This window comes from Poecilia reticulata, linkage group LG5 (assembly GCF_000633615.1).
Source record: "Poecilia reticulata strain Guanapo linkage group LG5, Guppy_female_1.0+MT, whole genome shotgun sequence".
Classification (NCBI taxonomy): Eukaryota; Metazoa; Chordata; class Actinopteri; order Cyprinodontiformes; family Poeciliidae; genus Poecilia; species Poecilia reticulata.
In genome coordinates this window covers 27,249,264-27,263,347 of record NC_024335.1, presented here as the reverse complement: position 1 = coordinate 27,263,347, position 14,084 = coordinate 27,249,264, and the positions used below count along the sequence as shown (strand labels likewise).

The 14,084-nt window shown below is 37.5% G+C and overlaps 1 protein-coding gene across 7 annotated transcripts in view; it reads left to right on the top strand.

The window, feature by feature from the left end:
• LOC103465398 (band 4.1-like protein 1) overlaps positions 1–14,084 on the top strand; it is a 106,914-nt gene that overhangs the window by 55,639 nt on the left and 37,191 nt on the right. For all 7 annotated transcript variants that reach the window (XM_008410165.2, XM_017304873.1, XM_017304875.1 and 4 more), the window contains 3 exons: positions 5,826–5,930; positions 12,808–12,850; positions 13,546–13,621. In XM_008410165.2, the coding sequence (XP_008408387.2) occupies positions 5,826–5,930; positions 12,808–12,850; positions 13,546–13,621 (224 nt within the window). The remainder of the gene's footprint in view (positions 1–5,825; positions 5,931–12,807; positions 12,851–13,545; positions 13,622–14,084) is intronic.

Below are 14,084 nucleotides of genomic sequence, written 5' to 3'. Positions count from 1 at the left end.
TTTGATTATGAGCCCAACCTGGCAGCACTGAAGTCACTGCAAGTGAAAGATGTACGATTAGAATTTGCAGTGTATATAAACTGGTGTTTAGCTTGGACTTTTTGGTGTTGTCAGATCAGAATTAGTAATTATGCACTTAACAAATTAGGCTTTTATGGAAAGTGGTGAGAAGAAAGGACCACCATCAGAATAACAAGAGGACTTTGACTTTACTACTTCATCAAGAACACGACAAAAAAAATGGAAGAAAACTTTGTATCAGTTGAATGTAAGTTTTAGACACAGAATTGGAAGTCATTCACCAACCTGGAAAATCTGGTGTGGCTGCCACATATCTACTGAAAATTTGCATTATGCATCTCAGGAAAATCTTTCACGTGTTCACTGCTCTGAAAATATATAAGGAGAATACTAGACATACATTTTCAGCTTATGGCTAATTGTAGTTAGCATGGTCAATGAGCATAATTGTACCATGTCCAGACTTGTGACTAAGACATGTTATATATATAGTTTTTGAATTGAAAATGTTGCTTATATTATCAATATAGTTTTCGATTAAAACATTATTAATTGCATTTAATTAATTACCGACTGTGTAATTAAGAAAATTGTAAAAAAAATCCCACCACTAGATAATTCAGGAAAAGTTGGATTAACTGCAATACTTGTTTAATTAAACTTTGAATAGGAGTAATTTAGTAAAAACAGAAGACATCAGTCTGCGGGTGAGTAAAACTGACCAGCAGACTTCAAGTGACCCTTGAAGGAACTGTATGTATGTAAGCTTTCCAGTTTAGCGACGGCCTTAAACCTGAGTGTCGACAGGCGGCAGCGTGCTACAGCCTCCTGCTGCCTCTTGTCTGTCGCTTCGCTCTCTCTCTGTTTTTCTAGAGGAGTTGCCGTATTCCTGGATTAATTAAGTTTTGAGTCATGGATGCATGGTGGAGCTCCCCATCGGCCCCTGGCCAGCAGCGGAGGAGCCACACCCACCCATGTGTGGTCAGACCAGACTGGGCCGATGCATTCCACTGGGCTATTTCAGGCTCGGCTCAGTGCTAGCTGCTCATGTGTCACATCAGAGTGAGAACAAGGCAGCGACACGACTTTTTATTTTTATCTCTTTTTTTGTCAATGCAATATTCTATCCATTCTCCAAATGCCACTTGAGCGCTAACAAAAAGTTCAGGCACTTTTTCGTCATACCCTTGGGATATTAAGAAACAAGAGGAATAACACTGCATCTGTTTCCCTGGCAACTACTAGCCCAATTTTACTGTCAGTGCACAAAAGGAGCCACAAGAAAAGGAAGCATGTGTGAGAGGATAACAGTGTGTGGTTAGGTGTAAACATTAACTCGGCCGTCTTTGTTCTATATTTAACTGGAGCCGATGAGTACATCTGTAAAAGTGAGGGCTTTTTTTCTTCTTTATGCCCACGGATGTAATTGTGTCAGTGTCAGTTAAACCTGAACCAAAATGCTTGTTATCGTGTTTTCAGTGATGGCAGAAATATGCATCTTCACCTAAAGTTTGGATATGAAATGTGTTCACATCTCACAAATATAATATTTTAGAATTTCTTGCATCTGTAAAGATACTGGCAGTTTGTTCTGTGTCTGAAGCATATGGAAACACAGGAAAAATCAAAATCTACTCAAATTTAGATTCTTACACTTTTCCTTTAATGCTGCCATTATTATTATGGTTAGCACTAGGGTGCACCAATTGCAGTTTTTTGGCTGATCATCAACTTTTAAAAAACCTGACCTGCCCATTCCGATTTTGAACATTTTTTTGTGTGAAAAGTCACTAAATACAGCAACAAAGATCTTAAGTTGGCAACAGTGGAGTGGATATTTTTAATTGTGCAGATGTGAGCTGGTGGGTCAGTCAAGAGCAGAACAAAAAGGGACAGCGGCTGATTTTCAAACCTTTGCCAAGGTAGATAAAATTGGTGGACAAGATTGGTTTTACAGCCCAAAGTTAAGAAAATCAGGACCAACTTATCATAAGTTATTGGTGCGCCCCTAGTTAGAATGCTAAGTAGAGGTTAGCATCCTAAACCCTACTTAATAATATGGGCTATGCCACTTTCAACTAGGAGTGGAAATTAAAAATGTTCTCTACCAGGACCAGTGGCCGGTAGAGAACATTTTTAACCGATTTACTGACAATAAGTTTACCATGCATATGTACAAAATAATTTAACAAAGTATGAACACCTTAGCAGAGGTGTAGTGCAGTAATTGCTAACAGCAAACTTTAACTACCGTATTTTCCGCACTATAAGGCACACCTAAAAACCTTCAATTTCCTCAAAAGCCGACAGTGTGCCTTGTAATCCGGTGTGCCTTATATATGGACCAATATTGAGCCACAACAGGTCTAGCAACTACTGTAAGCAGCATTTTCGCCCGTAGAAGAAGAAGCGCGCAGTGCATGCTGGGATAGTTGTCAGAACGCTGGTTTGTAATCCATTAATAAAGTCTGACTGGCCTATTTACCTACCGACTGTCTAGAATCAGGTCGTCTGCAGGTCATTTAGCATCATGTTCTCCACGAACATGCTGTGTGCGAACGGAGAAGGGTGACCATCGTCCGGCCACGCCCCGGTCCAGTTGCGGAAGGTTCTCCTCACCGACCGGAGTCGGACTGTTTTGTTGATATTTACTTTAGTGCAGCTCCATCAAGCTATGCGCCTTATAATGCGGTGCGCCTTATAGTGCGGAAAATACGGTACACAGCCCTAACATTCTTGCAGTCATTTCCTATGTTGAACATTTCCACCTTTTGGCTACAACCTCCCCAGATAGTATTTAGTTAAGATGTGTCTAGTAATTTTAAACATTTTTAAATGATATCAGTAGCTGTTTTCTAACTGTTCTATTCATTTTCCCTTAGTTATGACATTTTCCACTGAAATGTACAATTATTCTTATTACTATAAACATCTTAAAGCGTGTTCAATATTAATTCTGAGGGTCGTCATCATTCCTGTGTTATTGAAGTATTTTTCTGACTTCCTGTGTAGGTAGCCCTATTGAGAAAAAAGTTCAAACTGAATGTAATTTTTTTTCTGTTCAAATTGTCAACCTGCCCAGGTGGCGGTGCGTTGCTCCAATTTACACGCCACTTCAGACTTTTACCCGCATTTGGCCAGAGGCGGGTACAAATATCCACCCCTGGTTTAAACATTTTCTAACTGGCATAATTCTTTGTGTCAACGTTAGCATGCTAGCATGCCAGTTGCTTATCAGACGTTGAATTGGCTAAATGCTGCTTCTTGACTGGGGATTTGTTTGGGCTGTAGCTTTGTGCCCTCTTCCCCTTTAGGGGCCTCCCTGGGGCCAAACTGTGTCAAATTATTATTGATAATATTACTTTTTTTCCCATTATAAGCAGTTGTGTTGTTATTCTTATTATGATTAATAATGCAACTTAGGACTTAAGTATTTTTTCTGCCTTTATTGTATAATGCTTTATTATTATTATTATTATTATTATTATTTATTTTTTATTTTTGTAAATTTTTATTTATTTTCTATGGCATCAACAAAAATGAATGCCTTAAAGACTGCACTGGGCGTTTTCCTTTGCTTGCACATATCTTTTTGTTTCTTTGCATGTTCAGTTAATCACTGTAATAACTGTATTTTATTTGTTAATATCTCAATAAAAACATTGATGTTGGAATTCCCAGCTGCAAGAGCTCCAAGTCAGAAACATCAAACAAAACGCTCTCACTGAAACTGGAATTCCAACTTGCACAGCTGGATTTTGCAGTAGATCTGAAGATCAACAGTCAAAATGTTTATAAAAAGCAGCTGGAGATGGAAGAATAATGTGTTTATGTACGTTTTTGACTGTTAGTATCTCATTAAACCAGTTAAAGCAAACATTATTCTGTGTTTTCAGAAAAGTTCCATCACAGTTTAAAAGCATAAACTCAAGAGGATCATGTCACTTTCAGCTTGGCTTCTTACTAGACTCTAGCCTCTTCACTGAGCCGTTTAAAGGTTTGAGTTCAATGATTATGATAAAAAAAATTGTCTAAAGGTTAAGGAATCATTTTGTAATTACTTATTTATGTCTATTTAAAGCACACTTCAGTGAGCTGTGTGGAAAAAGAACCGTCAGTACTTTATTACTAAGTCTTTACTCATGTAGAATACTAATAAATGTCTGAAATTCTTCGTTCCGAGAGTCTCGTCTCCTGTTGCACCTGTGGGAAATGCAGAGCCAAAAAGTATCTGTCGAAGGTGACAACCAGAAAAGTCATTTGAATTTGAAAGGGAAAAAAATCTGAAATTCCTCCATTTCAAAAGCTTCTTTACAGCAACCTTGGCAATATATACAATGGACCTCTGCTTATTCCTGCTTTACTTTTCAAAAATTAACATTTTTTTTAGTAAAGCACATCTTAAATATTTTAAATTAAATGCAGCATGGGGAGCTGAAGAGCTGAGGTGGAATGGACAAACTTCTTTGTATTTTTGTGGAATTGTATGTGATTGACACAAAGCACTGTATAACTATGAAGCTCATTGAAAACAGCATCTGATGCAACTACAGATCTGATGGAAATTTTTAACTGGCCTCTTTACTCTGATACCCTTTAATACAAAACATACAGTGTAATCCCAGTTTAACTACAGCTGTTTTGTAAAGGCCTTAGAAACTTGGTAGTTTACATGGCAATGAGGGAATCAATCAGTCAAAAGACCCATTTGAGTTACAGAACCAGACTCAGAAAAAAATTCAAGAATAAAATTATAGTGTTATGAGAAAAAAGTAATAAAAGAATAAAATCATTTAATGGGAATAAAGTCGTAATAATATTAGAATAGTCATAAAATTCTTAGAATAGAGTCATAAGAAAATGAGAATAAAGTTATAATGTCATTATAATTGAGAATCATAATATTACCAGAATAAGGTCATATATTAGCGTAAAATATTTTTTCTTGTGAAGTTATACTTCAGTTTTGGTTTTGTAATTAAGGAAATACTTTTAACTCATCAGCATCGTCAGTCACAGGATTTTGAAACAATGTATTTGTTTCAAAGAAAGAAACCACTCAGATACGACGAGCTGCTCGCATCAGAGCTAGATAACTACAGAAGCTTTACCGTTCTCATATCCACTTGTTCTCTTGTAATTTTGCAACTTTCTTCAAGTAATTTTGCATCGTTTTTCTGCTAATATTACAGCTATGTTGTGATAATATTATGACTTTATTCTCGTAATTAAAAAAACTACTAATAAAATAATACTCCTTTGTAATTTGCAGTTTATCACAAGACTTGGATGAATCAGCAAATGCATAGAAGAAGATGCTGTGCTTGTAACATGTAGTCATAATCTGACCTTAAATAAGGTAGTACGACCCCAAAATATAAATAAAACAGCATTATCTTTTATGTTAGAAAGTCCCCAAGTATGGACTCATCATACAGAAATTTAGTTGCAGAAAGATAAAAAACAGTTTAAAAACAGATCTAGACAGTAAAAGATAACAGGGGAAAAAACTGGTCCCAGTAATAAATACAGATAATGTACAAAAGCATAACAGAGTTACATAAGGAAACCTAGTGAATAAAAAAACAGGCGTTAAATCCTAACAGGAAGCAAAATTAACTGAAAAGAACAAAATAAACAGGGAGTGAAGTAAAAGCAGACCATAAAACAGGAGCTTTATAAATTCACAAGTTTACAGGAAAACCAGCAGTAAAAGGCTAACCAAAGCTAGCCTCAGGAACCACAGAAAGCATTCCTGTACTTTTTCTCAACCTTTTTGTGTCTGTGTGTGTTTCTGTCTGCAGAAGCACTCCAAAGGACAGACCCTGATGGACATGGTGTGTGAGCACCTCAACTTGCTGGAGAAGGACTACTTCGGCCTGACCTTTGCTGACACAGAAAGCCAGAAGGTCAGTGGATGCGGCACTAGAACAAACTCACACGGATGTGTTGGGGCGCAGACGTGTTGCTCAGTGAATGATTTGTATTCGTCTTGCCTCTGAGGTGGTTGGCTCTCTCGGGTGCACCGTCCATCAAAGATGAATAAAAAGTGGACATTTCATAGCTCAGTCGGGGCCTGAACAAAAAAAGCCATTTGAATGAGCTAAAGAAATGCTTCATCTTCTCTTTCCAATAGTTCTGTGTCTATTAAATTTAGCTATAGAAGTATTTCATGAGAGGGAGAGCTGCTCTGGAGGTAGAAATCCTTTAATAGGATGAATCAAACCTCAATGGTCTGTGGCTAATGAAGGAATTGGGAGAACCTTTAAATGCTGATGAGACAAGTTGGGTCAAAATGACCTCTGTGAGTTCTGGAAGTCTCTATTAAATAGCCATGGGACTCCAGACTGGTAAGTAATTAGCTAATGTAATGTCTCAAAACAGTTACACTCTATTCTGTTTTGTCTGTTCTTTTATAAGAAAGATGTGCAAGTATTCCTAATGCTTGTGCCTTTCTTTAAGTGATGGTTTGAAGTTATTGATGTTCTGGAAGGCTAACATTCTGGAAGGCTAACGGCTAACATTCTGGAAGGCTAACGGCTAACATTCTGGAAGGCTAACGGCTAACATTCTGGAAGGCTAACGGCTAGGCAGAAGGACCCTCAATTCTGGCTGATTTTAGTGTTTTGAAACAACTCCTTATATCTATTTGTTGGACACAACAGCATATTTGTGGATTTAACCATCTAATCTTTTTAAAATCTGAACAACGTCTGAACCTATAGTACTTTGACCAGCATTGCCCAATTGGTACCAATCCATTTGATTAGCTGTGTCTCATCAGTTCAAGTTGGGTCTAGGAGAGACTTTAGGTGATATGGAAGCTGAATCACTCCAAAATCTTTGACAATATATTATTGTCATAGGTGACAATACTATATTATTTTAGCAGCAGCCGCATGATCACTTGCTTTTTGTTGTTTGTATATAAAGCAACTGAATGGCATGGATGTTTAATAGATGTTTAATATGTTTAATAGTTTAATAGTGAAGTAGGGCAGGACAGAAAAATCAACAACACTATAAATCACAATAGACACATGATCAATATCAACAGATAATACATGTGAATATTCAATATCTAAAATATTCACTGAACTCCGATCCAGAACCGAACAGCATTCTGGGAGATGTAGGCACAGGAACGACTTTAGCTGCTCAAATTCTTGCTGGCTAAGCAAGATTGGTGGCATCAACTAACTCACTCATTATTTGGTTACCTAGTAACAACCAGTTGAATAACAGTTTCAGGTTTCACTTCGGAGTGAAGACTTTGAATACAACCGGAAATACCGGTTTGGCAGTATTTCAGATATTTAATACAAAAACTTACCAATAATTATCAATATTGGTAGTGAAACGCTGATATTGTGATACGTTTTTCAACCATATCGTCCAGCAGTTATCAAGTTTATCACGTTGTGAGAATCTTACCATGGAAACCTTTGTACATCATTTGTTTATTGTTGCATACATTTTTATAATGATAAAATTTACATCATCGTAATCCTTTAAAAAAAATGGATTTATTTTAAAATCCTCCTAATGGTGTAGCACATTAACATTAAGCTATTTTTATGGCTAATCATTATTACCAGGATATTATCTTCATGAACTAACATCTTTGGCTTCATGGTAACCTCTTCCATTATCTGTTTCCTTTTTTAATCTTTGACATTAAACCCACTTTTTTTTATTTTATGTCTTCTCCCTTTGGTGAGGTTTTATAAATTCATGCTTCCCTACATCAGGCTTCAGTCACCTCACTAATAATTTGAACATTTCCTCAGGGTGTGCCTGTGATCCTTGTTGTTTTTACACCACGTAGATATTAGCCATATTATGGTGTAATCACGTTTTTAAAGGCGCCCTGGTGGAATCCGGCTGTCAGTTCCTGGTTTGATGTTGGTTTTGATCAGCCTCCCTTTGGGCAGACCTGAGATCACACGGCAGGAATACAGTGAAACATTCCAGCTTTTGAAGTTTGGAAAGATGACAAGACCAGGTCGCTTTCAACACTTCCAGCACATCCTAAAGGTTTCCCTAATCAGCCTGCGCAGGCGGTGTCAGCTGACCGCCTGGACCTTGACTGTCTGATCGCAATCTTAGACATAATTTAGGTGTTTAAAAGATCAACGGAATATTTCTACCTCCTCCTTATGCAGGCATTGCTGTAGATTTGGTGGAAACGACAGCGTCATCAAAGAGACTTATCGGAGCGCAGCTGCTACTTCCCGCCTGCGGTCCCCTCCTGATCAGGAGACCAAACAAGCCTGTGAATTAAAATGTCATTTCAGATGGCCTTTCTCCATCTCTGTTGGAGGAATGAGAATTTAATCTTCGCTCTTCAGGAGAATATTTGTTCCCAATGACTGCTTCATATCGCAAACTTACAATAAAAGCGCTTAATGATCAGTAATTAAAGATTCCTGAGCTTTTCCAGAGAGAAAAACAAATTGGTGAAGAGCACCTTACTAAGTGATTGTCTTCACCCTCAGCCAGTTGGTTCAAGGAGAAGATAAGTGCCAGCAGCTCTTTATTAGTGACTGCGACTGTAAATGAGAGTAGAAGTGAACTTTATTGTGGCCTCAGGTCTGGATGTTAGAGGATCAACGTGTTCCTTTCTCTCAGACTGATGTGGAACCAGCTGCCATAAGGTCTGTCAGCGTTAATATGCAGCTGCTCTGCAGCGCTTGGCGTTCCACAGATTACTGTCGGCTTTCTGCACCATGGGCGGCTCGGAACTTTGTCGCGCGCAGCAAAACGTGAGTGTGAGGATCAAAATAACAAGTAAATTAAAGCGCATTGCAGTGCCATTTCAGTTTCATTTATACTGCCAGTTCACAGCAAAAGTAATCTCATCTCGGAGAAAACAAGTAAACTTGGAGGGACAGCTCAGAATTCTTGAAAGGGAGGTTCTGTCAAAAGGTTCAAAGCATTTATTTTACCTGAAGTACATAACTCTCTTGTTGAAGCAAGATTTTTAGAGTTCCTTGTTAGAAATATAAAGGCTAAGTTCACTCAGCACTCAACTGGGACCTGATTCAGATTTTTTTTTTTTTTTGCCCATATATCATATATCTTAATTTTCCACATCACTCTCAAAGGCCCAATCTTGATCTTTTCACCAGAAAAAAAAATCTGAAGTGTGCCACTTCATATGGGTACTAAATCACACACATATCCGATTGTTTTCAAAACGACTGAAGTCTATGTGGTCATGTCACATTTTATTTGACTTTTATGTCGTTGATGTGAGACATGCGTCATCATTCTGCACCAGTAGATCAGGATGTACACAATGGCTGAAAATTCTGATGATGAAATTATAAAAAAAAGTCTTTAGTTGGGGGTGGTCTGGTGGCTCAGGGGTGTATGAAAGCTTTAGTCCTCGATGCAGACGTCACAGGTTCGAGTCCCTAACTGATGACCTTTGCCCCTCTCTCATTATCCACTTTTCTGTCTAACGTCTCTCAAACAAAGGCTGCCTGAGCCAAAAAAGTAAAAGAAGTCTTTAGCTACATTTCCATTCAAAATATGTGTCAAGTTTTGTGAATATTCTGTAATGTCGAAAAAACACAATTTCAAAACTGTGGTATTTCCATTATAGAAGACATGCAAGAAAAATCACACCTGAATAAGTTTGTTCATGCAATGAGGCATTCAGAAACACACTGCAGGATCATCCTCCAACTACTTCCTGTTGTCTTGCTCATGGTTTGCACCACTGGAAACATCTAGTTGTTGATAATGTGACGCCTGCGATGGAAAAAAATTGTTTCCTTTGCAGTTTTGAAAAATAAACCAATTTTGATAGAGCAGAAACACCCACCTCATCCATGTGGCAAAACGTTTTATCAAAAGTTACACAGATTTGATCAGTGGAAAGAGCTTTTGCCGGTGAAGCACATCACATCACAATCCACCATTCTTGGCTTCCCGGTTGCAGTCATTTCTCCACAAAAAGCTGTTTGTATTAGTTGTGTTTTCTTTTAGCTTTCTTTGTGTTGTTATGAACAACCTGCTCCCATTGGTGTATTAACTTAACATAAACAGCTCCATCAGTCATTACATCCATAAACGGGGAGTTGTTTTGTGACATCATGTCAACGTTCTTCTTCTGTCGCTTTAATGTTGTAAATCCTTCACACAGAAGTCTGATTACAGAATCTGATTGGTCAGGATTATGAACTTTTGATGTTTTAAACTTATGACTAAACAAGTTCTCTTTGTCAAACGTGTTCCTTTAGTGTTGGAACAAACAAAATTAAGATTAATATCAGATTCTCAGTCTCCAATTTGCTATTAAAATACATTAAGCTTATTAGTAATTCAGAGCTCTGGATTCCAACTTCCCTGTCAAATCCAGCAGTGTGTCAATCTGGGTTATTCTGACCTGGAGTTTGAAGTTAGCAGCAAGTCCAAAGAAGACATATATGCACTTTAAAACACGTCCTATCATTGTAGTTTACTTCAGAGCAATTTTAGGAACCTCTAAATTGTTGTCATATTTCTGTTGTGTGCTAATTTTGGGTGGTACCTTATTCTATTTTGTGCGTTTGGACCAAACCCACAAAATAGAATGGATGTCCTTATGTCATGCAGTTTACTAAAAAAACCAAAATGTGGGGTCTAATCATTTATCATTAAAAAGTTTGACTGATTTTATTTTCCACTTTTGGGACAACTAGATAGAAGTAAATAACTTTCACCAAAAGCGTCTTGTGTAATTCTGTCATATTTCACAGCTTCAGATTTGGGAATTTGGGAATTCAAAAAGTTCAATAAAGTTGAATGAATTTGTGAAGTTATAACAAAGCTCATTACATTGATGTGTGTAGTTTTAGTAAGTAAACAGAGCTGTTTCTTTTTATTTATTTGCTAGTTTTCTTTGTTAATAAATTAAAGAACATCTCATTTAATTAGGTTAAATAAATCATCTTCTATAGTGAAACAAGCCCCTCAGGTTTGATGTAATGTTGGTGAGATGCTTCACTGCAGTTAGTTTTCAGGGACTGCTTCTCTGTTTCGCTCATCAGCCTTGTACTGTCATGTAATCACAACTTTAAATATAAATTAAGAGAGAGATACATAAAGAGAGAGACGACACTCTGCCTCTGAGCTTATACTGAACTATGAAGTCCCTGCAGCAACACACACAAATACACACACACAGGAAATAATGTGACCAGACAGTATTACAAACACAACACAAACAAAGTACATCAAGCACACCTTGAAGATTACAGCTCTCAACCTAATACAGTGTTGAGAAATCTGCAATGAGAATTTTATTTTATTATTTTTCATTACTAGATGAGAATAGGAAAAAATCGACACGGAAACAAAATTTCCTATCTTTACTTTTCTTTTTGACATTTCTCAGTATATAAAGCAAAAAACTTGGGCCTGTCGATATTAACGTGATAAGCTTAATAAGCTCAAGCTAAATAGCTGGTTTAGCTCTACACCTCTAAAAATTAGAACATGTAGTTGATGTAAGTTCAGCTATCTTGCCGCAATGGCGATATAGCTCTGTAATCAGAAAAGTGAGGTCTTAACTCTGGCTGATTCACGTTTTAACACCTTCTTCTTCAAACATTAAGAACTCAAAGGCGATAGAGTTTCTTTTTTTTCTTGCTAGTAGATTTACTTCAGACGCACAAACACACAAGAGTCAAACACAAGAAAAATATTTTCGGCTCACATTGCTGCCTTGTCAAAACTTACATGCCAGTAAATGACCTGGCCCTGCTAAGCTCAACAGCTTTAAAATGGGAATCACTTCATCCTAATGCCTAGTGAATAAAACCGTTAAATCTGTGAATTCAACCAATAGAAACTGAATATAAGCATAACGTCCACAACAGCGCCTTGGAAAAACCTTTTTATGGTCACTATGTTACAACTTTATGAAAAGTTTGTGGTTTTTAAAACTCAAAGTTGTGTATAACAGTGGAATCAAATGCAAGTGACATATTGTCACCTAACTGTTTCAGAAATAAAAAGGTGAATATGTAAATTTAAATGTGGCAGACGACAACTACTACTACTTGTACTCATCAGCCCTAGTATGGCAGCATCATACTGTGAGGATTATTTGGTACAGTGTGGGTAGAGAAACCGGTCAGTTTGAGAGGCAGCAAAAGACTTGAGACTGCAGTCAAATGCGAATACATGCCACACTTTTCCGATTTTTGCTCAAAAGATATTCTGTCTCACAATTATGTTCAGATTTATGTATTTTATTATTTTATTTCAGTCTGTTTTTGTTAACGTAACAAAATGTGAAGCGTTTTCTTCTATTGTTAGTCGGCGCACATTATTTTAATGTAAGTCAAATATTGTGAATAAGTTCCTTCAGATCAGCCAGTGTGAGTCAGCCCGATGAAATATTGAGGGTATCAGTGTTTTGGTAACAAGTCCAGCATGCTGAGAATACTTGTTGGGTAATTCCTTCATTCTTGTTCACTGCCACTGAGCAGTGTGGCTTCCAGCTGCCATCGCAAACCGCTGCTGCCAAAACGAAATCAGTTCCCCGGCTAAAGACGCGGTTAGCTGAACAATGGAACATGATGGGATCAGATAGGAGAGTCTGATCGCTGCGCGTCTGAACGGCTCGGTGGGGCTCAGGGCTCCGTTACCTTTCACCATATGGAGAGGCTTTCATTAGCAGCAGTGTTAGCAATTAGAAGAAGACGTGACACCGTGTGTGCGCATGTGCATGCGTGTGTGTGAGCTGTGTTTCCAATCTGCCCTGTGTGAACATTGCATCCTGTCTTACAGAACTGGTTGGACCCCTCCAAAGATATCAAGAAGCAGATGCGCAGTGAGTGTCTTTTCGGAGAACATTAGTTTACTAAAAAAAACTTTTTTTTTTTACCAAATTAATGCAACTTCAGTAAAATGAACTGGAAGTTTCTGCACTGTGAAGAAACACATTTTCTGCTTGTCTGTTTTTATTGTATTTTGTTCTAGTTACAGATTTCCTCTATTTTTGCTCCGTTGTTGCATTTGAAGCTCAAACCAAAGTTATTCTCACAACTGGCAGATTAAGTTAGCACTACATAATGTTCAAATGAACAAAGCATTTAAGAAAATGAATATAATACCAGCTGTTAAACACTGTGGTCATGTCATGGCCCAGGATGCTTTTGACTTTAGGTTAAGCAGATGCCATGAATACCTCCCATATGGTTGAAATTAAACATTTTTTGTAAGAAAAATGGTTTAAAAATACTGATAGTCAGGAATCACAAATGTGCCAGCATCTTCTATGGCAACAAGAGTTACTTTTTTCAAACCAACCCAGTTGCTGGGTTGGTTTGGATAGTTATTCTCCCTTAATAATCCATCATTCGTTTTGTATTTACCATAGTTTTTATTTTTGGACATTAAGATTAATTTGATAATAATACATATGTAAGTGTGACAGAAAATCAAGAACAAGAAACCCATAATGGGGAAATACATTTTCCCGTTTGTGTGAAGTCGTAGTTCTCACTGCAGCGTCTCCTCCAACAGACTCTCCATGGCAGTTTGCCTTTGCAGTGAAGTTCTACCCCCCAGATCCTTCCCAGCTCACAGAGGACATTACCAGGTACCAAACACACACATCCGCATGCTTCCATTCCACTGAGGACTCCATATTTACTTCCATTGATTTTAGTTATTGCATTTATGCATCTAGCCATTACTAGTCTATCCTCAACTCTACCTTTAACTAACATTTAATTCACATAATATCTCTTGAATTGACTAGCAAAGCACATTCCAATTGAAAAAGAAAAGCTATCTACAATGAGCTACTTTAGTTAGTGGTAGTGGTTATAATAGTCCTCTCTATGTAGTATGTACAAGTGCACACACACACACACGCACACGCACACACACACACACACACACACACACACACACCATTTCACCCTTCCCCAGGGGTGAAAGTAGTTTTAAATTCTTGGGGGTAGTCTGAAAAAAAATAAATAAATACAAATATATGCATATATATATATTTATTTATTTTATTATATATATGGGCTACACAGTGGCGCAGTTGGTAGAGC